The sequence below is a fragment of the Emys orbicularis genome, chromosome 7, assembly GCF_028017835.1.
Source record: "Emys orbicularis isolate rEmyOrb1 chromosome 7, rEmyOrb1.hap1, whole genome shotgun sequence".
NCBI classification, from domain to species: Eukaryota; Metazoa; Chordata; order Testudines; family Emydidae; genus Emys; species Emys orbicularis.
Genome location: NC_088689.1, coordinates 6,534,197 through 6,559,608, shown reverse-complemented (window position 1 = coordinate 6,559,608; position 25,412 = coordinate 6,534,197). Strand labels below are relative to the sequence as shown.

General features: G+C 46.7%; 1 protein-coding gene across 1 annotated transcript in view; it reads right to left on the bottom strand.

The window, feature by feature from the left end:
* The window catches only part of SORCS3 (sortilin related VPS10 domain containing receptor 3), a 469,336-nt gene that overhangs the window by 299,026 nt on the left and 144,898 nt on the right, over positions 1–25,412 (bottom strand). The window contains exon 2 of the mRNA XM_065407380.1: positions 21,095–21,162. Coding sequence (XP_065263452.1) covers positions 21,095–21,162 — 68 coding nt within the window. The remainder of the gene's footprint in view (positions 1–21,094; positions 21,163–25,412) is intronic.

Sequence of the window (25,412 nt, the reverse complement as noted above, 5' to 3'; positions counted from 1 at the left end):
TGGATCCTTTCCAGTTTTTCTACATCCTTTCTATACATTGGTGACCAAAATTGGACACAGTACTCCAATTGAGGCCTAACCAGCTCTGAGTAGAGCAATACTATCATCTCCTCTGACCAGCATGGCATGCCTCTGTTAACGCAACCTAAAATTGCATTTGCTCTTTTTGCAACAGCAGCACATTGCTGACTCATGTTGAGGCTGTGGTACACCACAACTCCCAGTTTTCCCCCCATTCTGTATTTGTGCATATGGTTTTTCTTCCCTAAATTTAATACCTTAAATTTGTCTTTGCTGAATTTCATTTTGTTGTCTATAACCCAGTTCTCCAATTTATCAAAAGCCCTCTGAATTTTAGCTCTATCCTCTAAAGTATTGGCAACCCCCTTAGCTTTGTGTCATCTGCAAACTTGATCAGTAGGCTCTCTCTACCTTCATCCAGGTCATTAATAAAGATGTTAAACACCATAGGAACCAGAACAGATCCCTGTGGAACTCCACTTGAGACCTCCCTCCAATCTGACATCATTACATTAATAGTTATTCTTTGTTTAGGCTTGTTTAACCAATTATGGTAGTTCCACCGAGCCGGCATTTCTCCAGCTTATCAGAATGTCATGTGGGACTGTGTCAAAAGCCTTGCTGAAGTCCAGGTATATTCTGTTAAAATTCCCCATTAATACTAGCTCATGTGTGTTAGCTAATCTTGTTACCTACCTGTAGAATGACTCATCCACTTCCTTTTCCTGATTTGGATTTGCTGATTTCCCTCGCCATAACATTGCTATTGTTCTTTTCCTTTGGTATCCTCACCCAGAAACTCTCAGTAGGTCTGTTGCTCACTTCCTCTTGGACCTCGGAGCAAGTGTATACACTCTTGATATACATACAGCCCAACACCTCCTCCTTTTTCCCCAAACCTATCCTTTCAGAACAAGCTATATCCCTCAATGCTGGTACTCCAATCATGGCAGTTGTCCCACCAAGTCTCTATGTTGCCAATTAAGTCATAATTTTCTTCATCTACCATGACTTCCAGTTCATCCTGCTTGTTTCCCATATTCCTTGCATTTGTATACAGGCATGGAAGATATTTTGCAGACTGCCCCATTGCTTTTCTTCTTGCCTTTTTAATGAAGTTGTGATTTCTAGACCCTTCTCAAGAAATGAGCCCCTTTTCCCTTGCCTTCGTTATTTGAGCCTAGATGCGCATTGGCCAGATTTTTGTCACCATCCCCCACAGGACCTACTTTAAAACTCTCCTTATCAGGTTAGCCAGACTATGTCCAAAGATGCTCTGCCCAATATTTGGTAGATGGAGCCCATCCCAGCACAGTAATCCTCTTTCCTGGAACATCAGCTCATTGTTGAAGATGCCAAAGCCCTCTCACTGATACCACCTGCACAGAGTTGCATTTACTTCCATGACTTGATGATCCCTGTCCGGACCATTTCCTTCAACAGGGAGGATGGACGAGAACCCCACTGGCACCCCAAACTCTTTTATCCTTCTTCCCAGAGACACCATCTGCAGTGATCCGCTCAAGTTCATTCTTGACAGTATCGTTGGTGCCCATGTGGATAAGTAGGGAGGGGTAGTGCTCTGAGAGCTTGATGAGTCTTGACAGACTCTCAGTCATGTCTTGAATTCTAGCTCCAGGCAAGCACACTTCTTGGGATTTCCAGTCTGGATGGCAGATGTATGACTCTGCCTCCTCAGAGGTAGTCCCCGACCACCACCACCCTTCTCCTTCTCTTGGGACTGGTGGTCGAGGTACCCCCATCCCTAGGACAATGCATGCCATGCTTTCCGGTCAATGGGGTCTCCTTCTGATCCCTTCCCTCAGATGACCCTTCCAAGGTATTCTCAGCAGTAGTACTTGTGCAGAGAGCCTGAAAGTGGTTGCTTGCCTCCATCTGTGTTGGGGGTATATTGGTTCTCCTCCTCCTCGAGGAGGCATGCTGCCAAATTTCTTCCGTGTTTTCAGTCCCCCCTGCACTTCCCTCTCCAATTCTTAGGCATGCTGTGCCCTCAGTACCAAATCCTGACTTCTATCCAGGAAGTCTTCATTTTCTCTGATGCAATGCAGGGTTGTTACTTGGGGCTCTAGTCCTTTAACCTTTTCTTCCAGTATAGAGACCAGCTTGCACTTGGTACAGAAAAAGTTGCTTCTATCCTCTGGGAGAAAGACAAACATGGCACATCCTATGTAGGTCACAACAGATGATCCTTCACTATCTATATGCACTATCCATATTATCCCTCACTATCATCTATCTGACCTCTTGCATAACATAGGCCAGAGAACCTCATTTAGTTTTTGCATCAAGCCCATAAAATCTGTGTGAGCTATTTCACAGCTTTTAGGAAGATATCCAGTCTTGACCACAAGTGATGGTAATGTCAGCACATGTGTGTCACCCCTAGAACCAACTCACCTTTCCCCTTGCTCATGTAGCAAACAGAGGGATTCTTGGCTGGATTGCCCAAATACGACATTGCTAGAGTACAGGCAGGTTTGCTGCCTGCATGATAACTTACAAGGCAATCCCCAACACCCATTAAGCCTCTAATTGTAGCTGCAATTCAGCTGATTACAAAAGGAAACTTAGAATCTCTTCTCTCTCTTTCCCCTCAATGGCATTAAAAGGATTTGCATAAAGACTGTCAAGGAAGGAGTTGATAGCACAGAGTTGAGCAATGGAATAAATCTTGACTGAATCACCAGTGTGTGTGTGTGTCTCTCTCTCTCTCAAGGACTCTATAAGAGAGGGAGAACTGTCCAAAAGGACAGAGAATCAGGTGGCCTCGTCTCTCTTCTTAACTCTGCTGACCTTAATCTGACTACCTATGTACTTGGCTGACCTTAATCTGACTGCCTATGTACTTAAATTGGCCTCCATCATCACCATAGTATCCGAGAACCTCCGTAGCATCTTACAGAAGATACTTAACCCCTCTGTGTCTGTTTCCCCTTCTGTAAAATCAGAGATAACACTGACCAACTCCACAGTGGCTTCCCCACACACAGGTTCATTAATGCCTGTAAAGCACTCCAATGGAAAGCACTAGGGAAGAGCGCGCTATGACACAGTCAGGAGCCGCGTTGAGTGCTCTCAGCTCCTCTCGATGCCAGCTGCAGTTGAGGGCCCTTAGCACCTTGAGGACCAGGTCCTCAGCAAATTGCACGAGCGCAGCAAAGAAAATATCCAATCTTGCCGCTTCTGAAATGGATGGCAAATCTCCAGCTGACTTCAACAGGGCAAGATCAGATCCAAAATAAGGAGCCACAGCGCTCATGAAAATCCAGTGACCAAAACATCCTGCCTCCCGTCTTCATTGCCTAATCCTGCCCCACTGAAGTTAATGGCAAAAATTCTATTGTCTTCAGTGGGAATAGGATCAAAAGTCGCAAACCTCATGTGTTTGCCCCTCAACATTTGCGTGAACGGGGAGTCTGAAAGCTGCTGAGAGTAATAGATTTATATAGGAGTCGGTTGTTTTTTCTGGGAGTGCAGGGACCTGGCAAGAGGAAAGTGAGCAGCTTTATAAGCCAAGAACCAAAATGCCGCATTTTAAATGCATGCTTAAGGCCAATTTTTGGCATAAGATCCTTCTCCTCTGCTCCCCCTATTGTCTGGAACATTGTGCTTGGATCTCCCCACCATACTGATTAGTTCTGAAAACGGCTCCCTTTTCCCTTTGCCTGTACGTCTTAATGTCTCTTCCACTGCTATTATATTTTATTTTAGCTTTGTAACTGTTTTATTTACTTCTGTAATACATTTTAGGGTGCCCACTATACACAATAAGGCCTTGAATTGTATTTGTACTGGATTTCAGAGCCCCATGCATTAACATTAAAAGATCTTCTTAGATTCCCCGCTATTAAAATCTAGCTATGTCATTTCTAGGTGGTTAAAATCCTAACAGGCAGTTTTTAATTTATATAATATTTAATTTATTTAATATGTGGCATGCTGAATTTATATATGTCTAGTTTCTTAAGCAATATGTTGTGTGATACCAAGTCAAATGTGTTTAGGGTGACCAGACATCCCGATAAAATCGGGACCGTCCCGATATTTAGGCATTTGTCCCGCGTCCCGATCGATCTTCGGTCGGGACGCTGCACTCCGCTTTTTTTTTTTTTCTTTCTTTTTTCTCCGCCGGCAGCACTCGGCTGTTCTCGGCTTTTTTTTTTTTTTTTATTTGTCTCCTCTGACTGCCGGCAGCACTCAGCTGTTCTCGGTTGGTTTTTTTCCCCCCCTCTCCTGAAAACCAGAGGCTGAAGGTATGCATAGCTAAGGGAGGGTGCATAATCTCCTCTGACTGCCCGCAGCACTGGGCTGTTCTCGGCTTCCCCCTCCCCCCCCAACCCCCCGACTGCCGGCAGCACTGGGTCACAGTAGGGAATTGGGAGAGGGAGCTGTTTGTGTCGTTACACCGGCAGCACTCGGTTTTTGGGTTTTTTTGCTCCGCCGGTGACCCCCCCCCTTGTGTCCCGATATTTTCTTCCTGTCATTTGGTCACCCTAAATGCGTTACAGAAGTTGAGGTATATCATATTGAGACCAGATTTGGGGTTAGGGAGGAATTTTCCCCAGGTCAGATTAGCAGGACCCTCCTCCTTCCTCTGCAGTATGGGGTGTAGATGGCCTTCTGGGACCATCCAGACATATCTAATCAATTACCTACCATTGCAGGGGCTCCAGACTCTGATCATCTCAGTCTCTCCCATTATCTGCCTGTGGCACATAAAAGTTTAGACTCCTGAAGATTGAACTGCTTTAATTTATCTCAATACAGAGGTAGCTGGGTGAAATTTAATGGCCTGTGTTATACTAGATGATCTAATGGTTCCTTCTCTCCCTAAACTCTATGAAACTATGAAGCAGTTTATCAACGAGGCTTGTAATCTCATTAAAAAAATAGATATCAAGGAGGTTGACAAGATCCATTTTTCATAACCCCCTGTTGATTGGCATTAATTTTATTACCCTAATCCTGGTTCATGAATTTTATGTCAATTCTCATTTCCAGCAACAAGCCATATAGGTATGTGTTTGTGAGGGGATAGAAGGATGAGAAAGAAGGCTATTTTATAAGTGAGTGAAGATAATTAACCACTGGAACAGAGTACCACGGGACACAGGAAATTCTCTATCATTCAGTCTTTAAATCACGATTGGACGTCTTCCTAACTGACACCATAAGTTGAACAGTTTGATGCGGCTGGCAGTGGCTCTCAACCTTTCCAGACTACTGTCCCCCTTTCAGGAGTCTGATTTGTCTTGCGTACCCCCAACTTTCACCTCACTTAACTTATTGCTTACAAAATCAGACATAAAAATTTTAAAAAGTGTCACAGCGCACTATTACTGAAAAATTGCTGACTTTCTCACGGTTACCATAGAATTATAAAATAAATCAATTGGAATATAATATTGTACTTACGTTTCAGTGTATAGTATATAGAGCAGTATAAACAAGTCATTGTCTGTATGAAATTTTAGCTTGCACTGACTTCGCTAGTGCTTATGATGTAGCCTTTTGTAAAATTAGGCCAACATCTAGAGGAGTTGATGTACCTCCTGGAAGACTTCTGTGTACAGTGACGCATTCGGTCCTTAAAATGGACACCGTAGAATTAAGTTTAACACTGCCATGGAATTTCGTGCTTGTTGCCATGGTATTTGGTGCCCTAGGTAGTATATAGAGTCTTGGTCTATCTGCACATACAGTCTGGTGATGGGTGTCAGAAGAAAACCCTGCCCAGATAGAGTAACCAAACCAGACAAATAAGAAGCCACATGAGGAAATGCAATAACATGTTTTTAAAGAGCAGTGTTATTTACAAATCTGTCTCCAGTATACTGGCTTAGCATGTGTGGTCTATTCTAGGCTATAGAACTTTGTGTACCACCCTCATTACCATAGCATCTGAGAGGCTCCCAGTTGTACACTGAGCAACGTGACTGATCTCGGTCATGTGTGGCTAATTCTCTGCCTTTGAGCCTTTTTCCCAGGGGAAGCAGTGTGTTCTCAGTAGCGTTTCGTTTTGGTAAGGGTTTGTTCATGTACACAGTGTATATCTCATTAGAGAAGGAAGAGTCAGGAAGTGCACTTTGAGCGGAAGGTACTGGGTTTTGTGATGACTCCTGAGTTCCTGAGGGAGTTTGTTCCACAGTCTCAGCCCAGCCCCAGAGAAAGCTGTCTCCTGCACAGACGAGCTTTAGCCTTCCAGTAAACAGCTCCATTATGCCTGAGGAGCAGAACTGTTGATCACAGTCCTCACAACAGTCCTTTAGACTCCTTTAAGATACCATTAGTGCAGACTATTGAGCCCCTTGAAGATAAGGACAGAGGCCTTTTCCATGACTCAATATCCTATGGGAAGCCAGTGGTGGGAGTAGACAACAGGTAGGATGTGTTGCCAGTAGCCTGTGCTGCTGAGGAGAAATGCTAGTGTTGTGTACTAACTAGAGTTTCCCCAAGAGCTGATGGCTTCATGGCCATGTATGCTGCATTGTTATAAGCCAAATGGGAGGTTACCAAAATATGTATAACCAAGACCAGGTCATCATCCATGAGGATGGGATGGAGTCGCCTGTCTGACCAGAGATGGCAGAAAGTGTTATTTGCAGATGCTGCTATGTGAGAGCTTACAGCCAGTGAGAAATTCAGGAACACTCCTCAAGTACGGACTGAATTGACCAAGTGTGGGTGTGTACCTCAAACCGAAGGACAGGGCACCGTAGATGCAAACTCTTCAAAGTACTTTCCCCTGCCCATCAGCATAACCTATATTTTTCCAGTGACTGAGCCAAGTGAGGATAAGAACCTGCTACTTACACACACCTAATGGAGTTACTGCCATAGCTCCATTACATGTGACACTCCTGTATTCAGACAACTATGGTATCTGTACATATGTAACCACAATTTGTGATGCATTTATACACAACAGTTCTACCAGTCCATGCATAAATGCTTTCTGAGAACATGTATTTATTCTGCCTCTCTAAATTCCTCTTGCTGTTTCAGTTGGATACAATAGTTTTCCTCCTAGGAATTCTTTACTCCCCATTCTAAGTTGCACAGCATTGCTGTGTGCTGTTAAGAAGTCACTTTCCACCCCAGATGTGGCTCCAGTAACTAAAGATTCACTGATCAAGCTGTCTTTAGTTGGGATTGTTCAGATAAGTCACATATTATTTACACTCTGCATGCACTCCCTTCCTGGACATTTGTGTATGTGAATTTAACATGGGGTTTGCATAACTACTTGTACATACACCTTTGCCATGCACTCTCTGCAAACACTAATGCTGGTGAAACTCCACTGCACACAAAGGACATCAGCATGGTCAAAACAAATTCATCTTAAAATGTGTCTATTTGCAGAAAGTTTTGCAGTCTCTATTCAGCTCTAATTATCGTGTAAGATGAGACAACTCGAAGCAGAGCGCTCTAAAGGCAGCAATGGAATTACCGTTCCAAAGGATTAAAAAAAAAAAGAGATGGGCTAGCCAATTCCTGTGAACAGATGCAGCTCTGCTGAAACAGCAACAGTAGCAACACCCAAAGGATCTGCAACAGCAGGTTCTTGGCTGCAAATTCCCTTCTGAATGCCATCTTGCTGCTTCTTTTCAGAAACAAGCAGACAAAGCACTACACACATGCTGTACCTGAGATATCTGGCAAGGGAAATTCAGAGGGGATGGGATGCCTCAAAATACACCATCTTTTACCAAAATGTTGGGAAGTTCTGGGGACCAAGTCGCAATTTAGATATCCACAAGGGGCTCTCAGTGACCTCTTTGGGAGTTGTGAAGTTATAACCAAGAGCACCTATGCTAGAGTCGATTAACAAATACAGAACACTGCATTAAATATAGCACATTTCATAGCATGATTTAAAAGCTCTGGCCTTCCGCTTTCCTAGCAGTAAAACAGGGATAACAATGCCATTCTGGACCTTTAAAATAGAGCTTAGTGAATAACTGATTTTCCAGTTCAGCCCCCAACTCACTACATCTGGGGGGGAAATTGATTAGTTTCAAACCAAACTGATTTTTTTTCCAGTTTTTTTTCCTCCAAATGAATAATAAAAAAACAAATTAATTTAGGATCCAAATAATCCCAAAATGAAAGGGAAAAAAATCAAAACAAAGATGAACTGTTTCAGGCTTTTGTTTCATTTCACTTTGGGGTGTATTTTGATGCAAAGTGAATTTTTTCCATTTTTTGGTTTCATTTGTGGGTGTTTTGAACCTTTTAAAATAAATATAGCTGAATTTCTAAATTGCTACATGTGTGTTACTGAAATATGTTGTGAAGTTGGAAACACCCACAACAAGCATTTGAGGTACAACAATGGAGAGGCCAGACAGTGTTGATGGCCCATTAAGGGGAATATACACACTCACAAGGATCACCCCAGGATAGGGTTACCATACGTCCGGTTTTTCCCGGACATGTCCGGCTTTTCGGCAATCAAACCCCCGTCCGGGGGGAATTTCCAAAAAGCCGAACATGTCCGGGAAAAATACCGTCCGGGCACGTCCCCTCCCGCGGCTGCTCTGCTCCTCCCCTCTCAGACTTCGGCTCTGTTTAAGAGCCAAGCTGCCCGAGCCAGCGCTACCAGCTTCGGGCAGCCCCCCTTGCCTCCGGACCCCAGCCGCCGGCCGGGCACTTCTCCTCCCCGGCTCCAGCTGCCTCTGTTCCTCCCCTCTCAGACTTCGGCTCTGTTTAAGAGCCAAGCTGCCCGAGCCAGCGCTACCAGCTTCGGGCAGCCCCCCTTGCCTCCGGACCCCAGCCGCCGGCCAGGCATTTCTCCTCCCCGGCTCCAGCTGCTCTGCTCCGGCGGCTGGGGTCCGGAAGCAAGGGGGGCTGCCCGAAGCTGGTAGCGCTGGCTCGGGCAGCTTGGCTCTTAAACAGAGCCGAAGTCTGAGAGGGGAGGAACAGAGGCAGCTGGAGCCGGGGAGGAGAAGTGCCCGGCCGGCGGCTGGGGTCCGGAGGCAAGGGGGGCTGCCCGAAGCCAGTAGCGCTGGCTCGGGCAGCTTGGCTCTTAAACAGAGCCGAAGTCTGAGTCAGGGGAGGAGCAGAGGCAGCTGGAGCCTGGGAGGGGAAGTGCCCGGCCGGCGGCTGGGGTCCGGAGGCATGGGGGCTGCCCGAAGCCTGAGCGCTACCGGCTTCACAGGTTTGCCGGGCAGCCTCCAGACCCTGCGCCCCCGGCTGGGCGCTTCCCCTCCCGGGCTCCAGCTGCGCTGGGGAAGCACTGGCTGGGGGCACAGGGTCTGGGGGCTGCCCGGCAAACCGTGAAGCCGGTAGCGCTTGGGCAGCCCTTTTCGCGTGGCTGGGAGGGAGGAGGGGGAGTTAGGGCGGGGACTTTGGGGAATGGGCGGAGTTGGGGCGGGGGTGGGAAAGGGGCGGGGCCAGGGCCCCGTGGAGTGTCCTCTTTTTTTATTTTTTAAATATGGTAACCCTACCCCAGGAACCGTGTACAATGGAAACCTCTCAGAGAGAGCACATGCACAATGGAGACTGTTTGACTCACATCACAGCAAAAGATCTTTCTAGCAAGCTGGAAGAAGCTATTGAAGAGGGAAGTGACATCATCATTTGGCCTCACTCCCTTCACAACTCAACACCTGGAAGCACGTTCGGAGGACAAAGACTGAACTGGGGAGGTGGTCCCTGGCGGAAGGGATTTCTAGCTTATGTATGGAAGATCTGGGACCTGCCTGTATTGTCTAGCAGGGGGAGACGCCGCTTAATCCACATCCTGTCTAGTCTGTGGAACTCAGATTGCGATTTTACTTTTTATTTCTTAGGTAACCAACTTTGATCTGTACGCTTACTACTTATAATCACTTAAAATCTATCTTTCTGCAGTTAATAAATCTGTTATATATTTTTTAACCTAAAACAATGTGTTGCTTGAAGTACAAGGGACATCTGCTCAGGAACAAGGGGTGGTGCATGTGCTCTCCACACTGAGGGAGGGTTGGACTGGGTGATAAACTTACTCTGGTGAGGGTTCTGACCAGAGCAAGACGGAACAGCTCTGGCGTTCTAGGCTGGGGAAGTGGGGGGAATTGCTGCAGCCTCTCTATCGTTGGTTCATGCGTGGCTGGCGAAAGCATTCATGTAATCAGCTGGGTGTGTCCCTGTCTGTGGATGGCTGTGTGAGCGCAGGACCCGGAGGGGTTTGCAGCTTGTCACAGCATCACAGTGTGAGAGGGAGCCCGGGTTAATATGTCAGCGGTATCCCAGTTCCAGGTTGCACCCCGGGGAACCCACCACACATACCCTTACTATATTGAGATTCTGATGCAGAACTTGCTTTCAGCCCAGACCCACCAGAGACTAACAGATACGAAAAAAAGCAGAGTGAATAGGAGCGGAAAGCTTTTAATTAACAGCCTAGCTAAAATGCCATTACAATACGCAGTTTTGTTTTTATTAATTCGCTTGGATTCAGCAGGAATTCCACCAAGGAATAGAGATGAGCAGATGCAAAGGGAAGCACATTAATAAATCATGAGTGTCATTAAAATTTGTAAACTAATATCTTCTGGGAAGTCTCGGCAATTAGTCTCGGGGCTTTCTTGGCAAACAAAACATTAATAAATCCAAAAGGTCCATGTTTTATAAAACCCCCATCCTGTGGAAAGGTCATTGATCGAACAATTAGGCGACAAAACAAATGGACCAGCCGGCCGCCTGACTTGTGGAAGACAAACGAGTTTCCTGGAACAGGACGGCTGAGGCAGCCTAAGAGAGGAAGGCGGCCAGTGCTGGAATGCGGGTCTGTGCGCCAGCCTTTTACAACATGCAGATAGGAATGAGCTAATTAGCATGTCCACTGGGTCACCTTTTCTTGAGTGATAAAACAACTGCTGAGTTTGCACTGTGTCATGGTGCCCCTCCATCCAGCCATGACACAACATTAGCCTTATTGCTTGCTGAAAGAAGGAAGCTCCAGAGAGGATCGGGTATGAGCCTGCCTGTTCCCTTACAGAATGTCATAGGGCGGGAACCAATAGAATTCCATAGACATCTTTCTTAATCTTAGAGAATACAACCGAAAATGCAATTTTTATTATTATTACTTGTATTTCAGTATCATCTAGAGCAGTGCTTCGCAAAGCCGGTCCGCTGCTTGTTCAGGGAAAGCCCCTGGCGGGCCGGGCCGCTTTGTTTACCTGCCGCGTCTGCAGGTTCGGCCGATCGCGGCGCCCATTGGTCGCGGTTCGCCGCTCCAGGCCAATGGGGGTTGCGGGAAGGGCGGCCAGCAAATCCCTCGGCCCGCGCCGCTTCCCACAGCCCCCATTGGCCTGTAACGGTGAACCATGGCCAGTGGGAGCCGCGATTGGCTGAACCTGCGGACGCGGCAGGTAAACAAACCAGCCCGGCCCGCCAAGGGCTTTCCCTGCACAAGCGGCAGACCGGCTTTGAGAAGCATTGCTCTAGAGGCCCCAACACAAAATTGGGCCCCCTTGTGCTAGATGCTGTACGCACAAATAGTCTGAGCTGGGCCCTGCCCCCAAAAGTATGCAAACTAAATAGGCAAGACAGACGAACGGTGAGAGGGAAACAGAGGCATGCAGGAAGAAACTGACTTTCCCAAGTGACAGCAGTGGCAGAGCTGGGAATAGAATCCAGCTTTCCTGGCTCCTAGCTGAATGAATGATCTATCCACTAGCCCATGCTACTTTTCTATAGACATTTTTAACCATCCTTTAGAATTTTACAGTAGCAATAGAATTCCCTATTACATTTAATAGGATGGTTCCAAAAACCCATAGAAAGGTTTCCTATTAAATTTGGTCACACTTTATATTAAGGTTCCATTTATACACAGCATACAAAGGGTTAATACATGATTCATAGATAATATAAGCATGTTATAGGCAGGACTGGTATATGTTATGGATAGTTATAAGCAACCTATTGACCTGTTGGACTCTATAATAATCGATTAACCATTTAGTAAAATATCTATTCATCACTTATTAACCCTTTATAAACAGAACCTTAATATAAAGCATGACTTTATGTATGATAGGATTTTTCCATAGCATTGACTTACAAGGAAACAGCAAAAGAGCTAAATACATGCAGCATGGGTAGAAGATGGGGATACAAAGTGGGGTATGAGTACATCCTTCAAAGCTTCCCAGGATGTTAACACCAAGGAGGTAGAGGAAATATTTGGCATGGCACATAACAGGGGGTATGTTGTAAGTAGGAGTAATAGTACAAAATGGAGAAAATAAATATTGAGGCTGAATGCCAGGAGAGTGGGATGTGCTATGTAGCCTGTGGCATAGTCTGCCTAGAAAAGTGGTAGAACTTCCATCTCTTGAGACAAACTAGACTGGCGAAAGCATGAGAAATTGTCTTGTAGAGAACCATCCTGCCCTGACAAGGAGATGGATTGGGTGGTCTAATAGATCTTTGCTCTGGCATAAGCCTGTGAACTCATAAGACATAGCACTAGACTTCTTGGGTCAATAGCTCTCAGCCAAAGATTGCCAGTCAGATGAGGAAAGAGAGATCTCAGAAGAAGCTGAGAGTCAAATTACTTTACAAGTATGCAATCTTTACCCAGATGTGAGAGGTTAGCACTACGGTTTAGAAAGGTGATGGGGGCTTTGAAGGGAGACAGCAGTGATCAAGTCCTCACAGTCCTCCAAATGCCCATCCTCTTGGTTAGAGCTTTCACCCAGCTGGTCTGTTCCCTAGTGTGATACTCAGCACCCATCTCTCCAATCTTTGCTGGTGCAGCTGGCCCCTTCCGCTCCATCTTCTTGACGAGGAATCAAATTTCTGATGCATACTGTAACAAATCCATGGTCGAATAAACACAGATGCTAACGGTCATCACCTAAAAACTGCCCACACGTAGCATGGGGAATAGAACTTGACGCTTTGTTCCAAAACCAGGTTTTGAACTACTAGAACTACAAGAGGACCCCAGTTGGCTAGTAGCAGTATTAGAACTCTTTGATGAACTGGCTGCCAGAAGGCAACTCATAGACTTTAAAACCAGAAGGGACCATCATGATCATCTAGTCTGACCTCCTGCACATTGCAGGCCATAGACCCTCACTCTTGTACTAGGCCCCTAACTTCTGGCTGAGTTACTAAAGTCCTCAAATCTTGATTTAAAACTGCAAGTTACAGAGAATCCACCATTTACTCTAATTCAAACCAGCAAGTGACCCATGCCCCATGCTGCAGAGGAAGGCAAAAAAATTCTAGGGTCCCTGCCAGTCTGACCTGGGGAAAATTACTTCTGATCCCAAATATGGCGATGAGTTAGACCCTGAGCATGTGGATGACACCCACCAGCCAGACGCCATGGAAAGAATTCTCTGAAGTCACTCAAAACCCTCTCCATCTAGTTTTCCATCTCCGGCTGTTGGAGATATTTGATAACAGAGTCACGGATGGGCCATATGCCATTGTAGAAAATTTCATCATACCATCCCCTCCATAAACTAATCAAGCTCAGTCTTAAAACAGGTTAGGTTTTTTGCCCCCACTACTCCCTTTGGAGCGCTGTTCCACAACTTCGTTCCTCTGATTGTTAATTTAATTTCAAGCCTAGATGTATCGATGGCTGATTTATATCCATTTGCTCTGGTGCCAACATTGACCCTTAACTTAAATATCTCTTCTCCCTTCCTGGTATTTATCCCACTGAAGTATTTATAGAGAGAAACCATATCTCCCCTCATCCATGGTTCTGTTAGGCTAAACAAGCCAAGCTCCTTAAGTCTCCTCTTGTGCGGTAGGCTCTCCAGTCCGCTGATCATCCTAGTGGCGCTTTTCTGCATCTGTTCCAGTCTGAGTTCATCGTTCTTAAACATGGATGAAGCCGCATTATTTGATGCATGAATATAATCCTCTGGAAAACAGTGTGTGTTGGAAAGTGACAACGTAATATACATTATGAGTTTGATAATAAAAAAGTATAACACATTACATCCCCTGGCGTTATTATAATCTTGTCATGACTGCAGTCCACAAGTTTCATTTCAATACAGCAAATTAAAGCAAAACTGAAATATTGTAGTCAGAAATATGTACGCTTTATGTGCTATACTTCATAGCCCAAAAGAGGGAGAGAGATTAAGATCCATCTTTTTCTGCAGTTTATATTAAGGCCCAATTCTGCCATCGTTACACGAGCTACGTAGCACCTTACTGCCACAAGGACAGCTGGCCCTTTAAGGGAGTTGGGGGCTCAGCCTCACCTGGGTCAAGTTTAATCTACCTCTCAGATAATAGGGATGAAAATCCAGGGATTAGGTGGCAATCACGTGATCAGCCTCCCGATCCCTGGACTCTTATTCCCAATGTGCCAGCTCGCTTTAGGACCCCTTGCAATCAGTCCTACCGAAATCAAGCTGTGTGTTTACTGTACTTATTAATGATCTGGAAAAGGGTGTGAGCAGTGAGGTGGCAACATTTGCAGAAGAAACAAAATTACTCTTATTCTGAAAGGACCTAATGGCTGCCATTCACAGGGAGGCCCCTGTGAGTCAAAGGCAATCACAGATCTTGCTAAAAACCAATGAATGTGCCATGCACTCTCTTTTAGACTCAATGGAAGGAACAGTTAAGCCTAGGGTGACCAGATGAGAGGAAGAAAATATCGGGACACATGGGGGGGGGGGTGACACTACCATGGCTACACTAGTATTTATATTCATGCTAGCTCAAGGAGAGCCAGGGCGAGTATGTATACACAGGCAGGGGAATCACACCCCTAGCTCATGGCCTGTAAGTGATAGAAACCCCCAGGCTTCAGGACATCAGCCAACCACTAACTTAGTGGTTGGCCACACTTGAAATCATAGGCGCCAACTCCGTGGGTGCTCTGGGGCTGGAGCACCCATGGGGGAAAAAAATGGTGGGTGCTCAGCCCCTCATCAGCTCCCCCCCAACACCCCAGCGCCTCCCATCCACCGGCGGGCCCCACCAATCAACGCCTCCCTCTCCCTTCCCACGCCTCCCGCCTGCCGCAATCAGCTGTTTCGCGGCGTGCAGGAGGTTGGAAGGGAGGGGAGAGGAGCGAGGACGCGGCGTGCTCAGGGGAGGGGTGGGAAGAGGCGGGGCGGGGGTGGAGTCGGGGAAGGAAGAGGCAGGGCAGGGGTGGGGCCTTGGAGGAAGGGGTGAAGTGGGGGCAGAGTTGGCAGTCAAGCACCCCCCAGCACTTTAGAAAGTCCGCGCCTGTGCTTGAAACGCTGCTGTCGTGTTTCAGTGTGGACACTACCTATGCCAATGGGAGGGGTTCTCAACGTAAGTTATCCACCTCTCCAAGAGGCAGTGGCTATGTCAAAGGAAGAATTCTCCTATCAACCTAGCCTATCTACATGGGGACTTCGCTGGCTTAACGGTGTTCCTCAGGGGGTGGATTTTTCACACCCTTCAGCAACATTGCTGCGTCGATCTAATTTTCTAATGTAGACCAGTCCTGAAAGGGTTAGGGTTCATGGTGGTGTTTTCTTGTACCTTCCTCTGAAGTAACTGGTACTGGCCAAAGAACCAGATATCGGAGTAGGGGACCCCTAGACCAATCTGTTACAAGCAAGGCCAAGAGCCCTGTGTTTTTCACAAATACAATATAATACACCGTAAAACCAGAAACAACATATAAAACAACATTTTAAAAAACCCTCACCTTGCAGCAGCAGCGCCGGTGGCTTCTGTCCCACGCGGCTAGGCCCGGCTCCTCACTCTGGGTGGTACAGCCTAGCACACAGGGGCACCGTGTTGCTCAGGTTTGGCCATCTCTCCGTCATGATGTGGGGAGGGGGTAGGAATGACCAGGCCAAATCTGAGTTAGTGGCATTGTAAACTGGCATACAGGGTAGGATTACCATATGTCCGGATTTTCCCGGACATGTCCGGCTTTTTGGGCTCCAAATCCCCATCCGGGGGGAAATCCCAAAAAGCCGGACATGTCCGGGAAAATCGGGACATGCAGGGCCGGCGGTGCTGGGCCGGGGGCCGGGCCGGGGGCCGGCGGTGCCGAGCCGGGGCCGGGGGCCGGCGGTGCCGAGCCGGGGACCGGGCCGGCGGCGCGGTGCCGGGCTGGGGGCCGGGCCGGCAGTGCTGAGCTGGGGGCCGGGCCGGCGATGCCGAGCTGGGGGCCGGGCCGGGGACCGGGCCGGCGGTGCCGAGCCGGGGGCCGGGGCCGGGGGCTGCTGAGCCGGGGGCCGGGCCGGGGACCGGCAGTGCTGGGCGGGCCGGGGGTGCTCGGCCGGGGACCCGGGGGCCGGGCCAGGGACCGGCAGTGCTGGGCGGGCCGGGGGTGCTCGGCCGGGGACTGGCCCGGGGCCGGCACCCCAGAGCCCGAGCCGACCCAGGCTGGAGACGCCGGGGGGGCCAGACTGGGCCGCGCCTCCTCCCCCCACACTCCCCTTACCTGCTTCAGGCTTCCCGCGAATCAAATGTTCGCGGGAAGCAGGGGAGGGGGCGGAGTTGGGGCGGGGACTTTGGGGAAGGGGCGGAGTTGGGGCGGGGCTGGGGGCGGGGCCGGGGGCCGTGGAGTGTCCTCCTTTTGGAGGCTCAAAATATGGTAACCCTAATACAGGGTCACAGTACCACTCACTCAAATTTGGCCTCGCGCCCATATGTCATCATGATGGGGAAGCAGCCAGGCCAAAGCTCAGTGGTGCTGCAACCCCACGTGCTAGATCACAACAACTAGAGCAGGGGCCTGGGCCCAGGCCTGGCCTCGTGGGACAGGATCAGCCATTGCAGGGTGAATGAGGAGCATCACACCACCCCCAGCACAGTCCTCCAAGGACCTGACCTGACCCCTTTCATCTCCCTTTTCCATTGCTAAAATGGATAAAACTTAACAAGAAAAAAAAAAAGCCACACCACCATATTCCCAAAATAAAATGAAAAATTATATATAAAAATAAAAACATTTACAAGGCTTCAGCAATGCCTCTATTCCTTCATTTGAATGCTGAGTAGCATTTGCTCTGACTTAACTGACATCAGACAGTTAGCAGAGCAGCATCCAAATGGACTGTTAATTCTTTCTTCTTTTTTTTTAATTACACTCAGGACATTTTCCTATTGATTTACTTGTCTTTGTATTTAGATTCAGGGTTTAGAATAGCTTTTCTATTGCAGTGCAGTTTTTCCCTTAAAAGCAGCCTCTCGTTTTAGATTCCCAAGGACCAAGAGGGAATTCGGTGGCAGTTTCTGATGCATGAAGGATGAAGCCCATATTGGGAGACAATATTGCATGGCTTCCTATTCTCACCTCCTCTGAAGCTTTAGTACATGGTCTACTGCTGTCTGCCATAAGAGTCCTTCTGGAAACCGACCTGTTTGCTGACTATTCAGAGCCAGGATCAAGAAGTGCTATTGTTTAGGAGAGCAGAACTATTGTGTAGTTGCAAGAACATGCCTTAACCCCAGAAAACAGAAAAAAACAGGAGTCCCTGTACATTCTTGTGATGATTATTTTAAACTCGTAGGAGTTCAGATGTCATGATGTATGAGAGTATTTCTCAGCTTATTCTTACTATTGAATATGCAATTATTAATAAAGATTATGCATTTCTGTAACACCTTCCATGAGAGGAACTCAAAACACTTTACAAGCCTTAATGAAACCTTTTTATTCTGCATTTTTCAGATGAGAAAACTGAGGCACAGGGGCTTACCCAAGATCATCAGGCAAATCAACTGGGATTAGAATCCAGGAGTCTTGACTCCGTCCCCTGCTCTAACCACTAGAGTTCACTCCTGACCAGAACTTGGAACAGAACCCAGGAGTCCTGACTCCTAATCCCTTGATCTAGCCCAGGGATGGGCAAACTATGGCCTGCAGGCCACATCCGGCCCGCCAGCCAATTTAATCTGCCCCTCGAGCTGAGTGGGGTCGGGGGCCACACCCGCTCTGCACGCGAGTGCCACAGCTCCCGGAAGCAGCAGTATGTCCCCCCACCAACTCCAATGTTTAGGAACAACCAGGGGCTCAGCGCGCTGCCCCTGCCCCAAGCGCCTCCCCCACAGCTCCCATTGGCTGGGAACTGTGGCCAATGGGAGCTCCAGGGTGGCGCCTGCAGATGGGGCAGCGTGCAGAACCACCTGGCCGCACCTCCGTGTAGGAGCCGGAGGGGGGGACATGCCGCTGCTTCCAGAAGCTGCTTGAGGTAAGCGCCGCCTGGCACCTGCACTCCTGACCCCATCCTGTGCCCCAACCCCCTGCCCCATCCCTGATCCCCCTACTGCCCTCTGAACCCCTCGGTCCCAGACTTGAGCACCCTCTTACACCCCAAATCCCTCATCACCAGCCCCACCCCAGAGCCCGCACCTCCAGCCGGAACCCTCACCCCCCTCCGCCCCCTGCACCCCAACCCCCAGACTGGAGCCCCCTACCACACCTTGAACTCCTCATTTCTGGCCCCACCCTAGAGCCTGCACCCCCAGACAGAGCCCTCACCCCCCTTCTTCACTCCAACCCCAATTTTGTGAGCATTCATGGCTCGTCATATAATTTCCATACCCAGATGTGGCCCTCGGGCCAAAAAGTTTGCCCAACCCTGATCTAGCCACAAGAACCCACTCCATGTCATAATTTAACCACTCTGTAATCTCTGCCACAAACTAGACGGACTGTCCAGGACAATACTAAAATGGGTTTCACAAAGCAGTCTACGTTGTTAGCATATCTTCTTTATGAGCTGTAAGACCTACTTGGAAACATTTAGTTTGAGCTGATGGCTAATCCCCACCTTCCTCTCTGAAAAAAACAAAATCAAAAACAAAAAAACCCGCCAAGAGGAATGTCACTATCACCTTTTCACACAGCTCCAAGGCGGCTGCAATTGCTTGGCATTAAGACAGGATTTGCTGCCTCGTTACATTATTTATGCAGAGCAGATTGCGTGGTAATTATGCTTAAAGTATAATTACTGTGTCATTTGTACTTGTTAGGTGCAAGGCAAAAGTTTTCAAGGCTTAAAGACCCTGAAAAGTACGAGGTAAGTGAAAACGGCTGTGTTCCCTCTTAGTTTCATGATTATTTATATATCTGCAGATTACCATGGTATAGTGCAATTAGGCTTTAGAGTGCCAGGCAAGTCAAGAAGTTTCAAGAGCTATTATGAACAATTAACTCCTAATGCATTAACTGACTCTGCCGCACGGTTAGCCCCCATCCGGTAATGCTCCTGAAACCGTCTTGCAAAAGTGACTTTAAAGTTAATAGGAGAACAAAGACGTCAAAAAGGCTGGGTGGAAAGAAGGGCAACAGAGCCTGCGCAGAAGTGACACATCCAGTAACAGAGAGTTACCATGGACTGACTGGTAGCGTTACTAATAATTCTTGTTGCAAGTTAACAATAAACGCACTAAACTAGGTATAACAGTGAAGTATAGTCCCGGCCCTTGAAAATTTATTTTGCCCTGTATGGTGCATACCATTGAAAAACCACTTAGCTCGGTTTAAAACTCTTCCATTCTGCAGGACAGGTGGAAATACAAAGGTCAAGATCCCCAGCTGGTGTAAATTGTCTTGAATTGAGCTAAGCTAATTTACACAAGCTAAGGATACGGCCCACGTATTTATATGCTGTCTGTAAGCCTGTGTGTGTGTGTGTATATATATATATATATATATATATATATTATTAACACACACTTATAATTGTGTGTGACACATACACACCCACCCACCCACCCCGATTTGTACATGGCATATATATAAAACATCCAAGTTGTAGTTCCATGAGCCGAAATATATTGTGTGCCTATTTAAATCCCCCTGTAATTTCGTAGCAGGATTGTAGCCCAGTCTCTGCAATTTGAATCTGTTGAGAAAAGAGAATTCAAATGCTTGCATAAAACACGGTCATTAAATGGCCATAGAAGAAACAAAGCACAACCAAAGGCAGTAAACTCACTGTATATTGGCTAATGTATCCAAGTCAGTAATGGAACAACACATGGGAGGTGTGAGCTGAGCCTGGAACTCCTGATTCGAATTCCGGTTCGGATACCGATTCCCGTGTGTGACTTCAGACACACCTCTGCTCACCTCCACCTATGTGCCGAATTGTGATACCACCTACCTGCCTGGCAGAGGGGCTCAAAGGTGGAAGAGAGGATTGGTTGGGATGGTTAGTTAGCGGTTTGTACTGTAAACATGCTTTGCAAATAAAAGTTCTCCAGCTGTAACAAGTATTCCTGAGCCAAATCCTAGTCCTGATGGACTCAATGGAAGTTTTGCTGTAAGTATCCGTGGGTCCAGGATTTGGGCCACTATATGAGAAATACAGGATAGGATTGGATGCAAGGGGAAAGCTCGTTGGGTCAGGGACCACCTTTTCGTTTTGTGTCTGTACAGTTCCTAGCACAGTGCGGCCCGGATCCATGTCTAGGGCTCCTATGGTAAGACAAATAATAATACAACAGCTGTATGCAGGAGTTAGGTGGGGTCTCTCACTTAGCCAAGACCAGTCTGCCTGCCATCAAATTTTTAATAGTCTGAGTTGGGTTTTCTTTTTTTTTTTTTTTTTTTTTTTTAAATGTCATTCCCCAATGTCCTCTCTCTAACAGACTTTTCTTCTGGGCATCTTTATTATTTGCATTACAGCAGTGCCTAGAGTTCCTAGCTCAGATCAGCCCCCATTGTGCTAGGCACTGTACACACGGAGTAAGAGACAATCCCTGCCCTGAAGAGTTAGTGATCTAAATAAGGTAACGCAGCCAAAAAAAGGGGGGGGGATTATTGTCCCCATTTAACAGATGGGTAACTGAGGTTCAGCCACGTGTGTGAAGGCCCCTGGTGAACGTATGGCAGAGGTAGGACCGACATCCAGATCTCTTAGGTCCCAGTCAGGTATCTTAACCGGAACACCACCTGTCCATCCACCTCTTACTGGCGTAGAATTAGTGAGCTCACAAACAGACTGTTTTACCAGAGCAGCTCACAAGCTTATTCTGATTTCTCCCACCTTTCCCAGATCAACCAGTTCAGGTTCAACATGAGGCCTAGCAAACCGCTCCCTGCCATTCACTGTGATTTCTATAATCCACTTACCTCCACAGCGAGCTTTCAGTAACGCTCCCCAAGTTGAAGTCATAGAGCTTTGTTAGAATGAGAATCACCTGCAGGGAAGAAAGAAAGAAAAGAATCTTCCTTTAAGATTTTGTAACTATGTATATAATGCATCTGAAATCACCCAAAGGAGAGCTTAGCATTTATCCATTAAAGTTGGGGTATTATAGGATCAAGTAGGTAAAAAGAAAATCATTAGCTCAATGTATCCATGTAACTAGTAACATTTATTTTAATCCTTGGGATGTTGTTCATTTGAAATAAAACATGCCAACAGGAATTCCTTTAACATTGTTAGCTGGCTTCTCTACAGCTGTAGTTATTCAAGGTCAGGGATGGAACGAGATGGGCCTTGTTATCTAAGTAGCCCAACCAGAAACCACACTCAACTATTCCTCTCTTTATTCCCCAAAGTACTTGACAATGAAAGTCCTCAGACTCAGCGAAGATAAATGGAGAGAGGATTCATGCCCAGGCCCTGAACCAGTCTGCGCACCCATGCTGAGCTCCATTATTTTTTATGAGACTTTCCCAAGGCGTAAGAGTTCACACTCCCAACTAGGATCAGACTGCTGGACTGGGGTCAAAATTTGCCTTGCTCGCATACAAAGGGCTTCACAATCAATGATGGGCAAAACTTCAGCGTTTCAGGTAAAGAAACGTTACCTGAACCATTCATAAAAGAAACATAGCCAAAGCTTTATTCCAACCATTGGGAAAATGGGACGGCCATAACCCCGAGCAATTTCCAGGACTATTTACCTTTAGCAGACATGTGTTCAAAGCACAAAATGCAGATTCAGATTTTGAACATGCCAAAATTCAAGCTAAGATTTTGTTTCACTCCCTTTTATAGTCAGTACGCAAGTCCCATTAAAGTCAATGGGACTTGCATAGAATCATAGGACTGGAAGGGACCTTGAGAGGTCATCTAGTCCAGTCCCCTGCACTCATGGCAGGACTAAGTATTATCCAACCATCCCTGACAGGTGTTTGTCTAACCTGCTCTTAAAAATCTCCGGTGATGGAGATTCCACAACCTTCCTAGGCAATTTATTCCAGTGACAGATAGAAAGTTTTTCCTAATGTCCAACCTAAACCTCCCTTGCTGCAATTTAAGCCCATTGCTTCTTGTCCTATCCTCAGAGGTTAAGAACAACAATTTTTCTCCCCCCTCCTTGTAACAACCTTTTACGTACTTGAGAACTGTTATCATGTCCCCTCTCAATCTTCTCTTCTCCAGACTGAACAAACCCAATTTTTTCAATCTTCCCTCATAGGTCATGTTTTCTAGACCTTTAATCATTTTTGTTGCTCTTCTCTAGAAGAGAAGCATGCTTAAAGTTAAGCACATGCTTAAGTACCTGGCTGAATCATGGCCTTGGTCAGCTGTGCTGGAAGTTAAAAGGTATAACGGGGTTGCTGGTGAGCTCAAACCCCTTAGCACACCTAGAGATATTATGCCAGGTGTACCCGCGCCCCTCCCATAAGACCTCCACATAACATTACTCACAGAGTGCCAATAACTACTCTTTCTCCCACTTCTTTCCCTCCACACGTAGCTCTACAGATAGGACACTTCTGCCAACACTAGATTATGAAAGGTATCTAGGCATTGCTTGGATCACCATGGCAACACTTAACTAATTTAAAAGGCAACGCTGTATAGTCCAGGTAGAGATGGTAGCCATGTTGACAGAAGAATTTTTCCGCCAACCAGAGGCTTCTACCCTGGAGTTTACGCTGGCTTAACTACGTCTCAGGAGGGTGATATGTTCACATCCCTGGGTGACATAGCTATGCCGTCCTAAGTTTTAGGTGTAGACCGAGTCTTAGGCTCCTAAGTCTTGTAGGTGTTAAAGCTGAGCAGAGCAATGCCTAAATACCTTTACAAATCTAGGCTTTGCGGCCTAACACAGTGGTTACCATGGGATTCATCCAACTGAAGTTAATGGGACCCCTCAGGGGCAAGTCTACAGTACAGAGCTACATCGGCGCAGCTGTCCCGCTGTAGCGCAGCTGGTAAAGACGCTCTGTGCCGACAGGAGAGCGTGCTCCCATCGGCATAATTACTCCACCTTAATGAGAGGTGGAAGCTATGTCAGCGGGAGAGCATCTCCCACCGATAAAGTGCCCATGTGGATTGCCCAAAATGTGCGTCGCTTAGGGGAGGGGGCTTTTTCACTCCCCTGAGCGACATAAGTCAGATTGACTGAAGTGACAGTGTAGACCCTACTGATTTTTTTTTTTTTCCAATTTTGCAAAATTTTGAAATCTCACCCTTGTTTCCACATTTTCCAGGGCTCAAAATAGGCCCTTTTCCAAATAGTTTTGGCAATTTTTTAAAAAATGAAAATATTTAGGTTTCTGGCAAATGAAAAAAAATTTCTAGATAAAATGTCGAGCAAAATTCAGAGAAACGGTCAACCTATTGCATTTTCATTTTCAAAAGAGAGACCATTTTTTCCCTAATAAAAAGGCTTTTCATTGGAAAAATGTTGCCCAGCTCTGCTCACAGTAGCAAGCACTACACTCCATGGCATTTGCAGGGCCAGGCCCTTAATTTGGCCTTACCCTGCTTAACAGCCACCTGGGGCAAGGAGTTGAAGGCTGAAGAGAAAAGTGCAAATGTGTTAATCACTGTCACAAACCCCAGGTTGCAGTACCGTCTTATTGACAGCATATCACAGGGAAGAGATCTATGGGAACTATAAAAGACCCTGGGGCACATGCTTCTGCCTAGGTTAATGGATGGGATGTCTGTTTCAAGCATTCATTCATCTTTATACCGTGGTTACTGTTCTCTCTCTTGCTCTTGTTTGGCTCCATTATTTCCTCCAGGGTAGAACTCAAGGGGTGGGGGGGGGAGACAGAAGTTAAGCAGCTTCTAGCGGGGAATGTGAAGGAGCAGTTGCTGGACAGATTTGAGTCAGGTTAGGTCACTCCATAAATCAATGTGACGCAGTAGGGAAATAAGAAAAATACCTTCATGCTATAAATTAAAAGCTTCTACACAGCTTTCCGCACAAGGTGAGGAACTATCAGCAAGAAATGGCGACCCCGTCACCTGGCTGCTGCACAAGTTTGCCTTTCCTGATTAACATCCCACTATCCATCATTACATGCTGGGTGATGGATGCAACGGGGTTGGATTCCCACTTTCTCAAGGATACCCTGGTTTGAGTGGCTTATTTTTATAATGCTTCCTATTGTTCTGGGGCAATGCTCTTGTCAGATCTGAGAAGCAGCACCTCAGGTACTTAGATGAGAGCCCTTAAAGGGTAGTGCCATTAGTCACACAGGAGATGGCGCTCTTCCCTCTGACTCCTGAATCAATGCCCCACACAGAGCTAGGGGGCACTGTGGTACTGGAAGGGCGATCTTTCTCCTGGGACGTAAAGCCACTCGAAGGTTTGATTTTTCTTATAGTGACATGGTACTTGTTTTCCAATTTAGGAACCCAATCCAGCTTCCACTGAAGTCAATGGGAGCTGGATCAGATCTTAGATGTATGAGATATATTGAGCCCCAGCATCCTGGACAGATTCCAACAGGGTAATTACATTCTGCCCATTTAATTTCCCCTGTAATTTCAAATGGATGCTGTGTTCATACTCTCTCTGTAAGGACTCGGTTCCTTACCCAGCTCTTGCTGGGTTTTATGCTTATTGTAATTGTACCTTACAGTATGTAATTTATCATTAGCAAAACTTGCAAATACTAGGCCAATGCTGGCTATGCACTAATGGGCTAAATCCAGCTCTGCCATCCTGGTTTAAATCTGGAGTAAAGCCATCAACTTTGGTGGAGCTATTCTGGATTGACACCAGCGTAACAAAGCAGAATCCAGCCCTACTACTGCCGTTACTGTCTGGAAACCATACTGAAAATGAGAGCAAAGCAGAAATGTAAGCATCCCTTAGCAGTTAAACCTCACATAGGGTCCTAGAAAATAACAGGAGTTGCTTGAGGCATTAGTGATATACAACAGAGTCCCTACGACATATCACACATACAAATCACAAACGCGCGCACTCACAATGCTGGAGGCACGCTCGTATTACAACCGCAAACGGAGTGGCTTCTGCCAGCACAAAATGCAGCTCTCGCTTATGAAACAAGCCATTTCAGAGTCAATATGTGTAACACGTACAATAGGTTGGGGAGTTTAAAAACCAGGGAGGATCGCAGGGAGTCTTAACATACAAACCATTGTGAATAAAGCTGTGAAAGTCCCTTTCTTCATGACACTGCCTTGTGATACTAAGGGAGCAAATGTAACTACCAAAGCAATGTCATA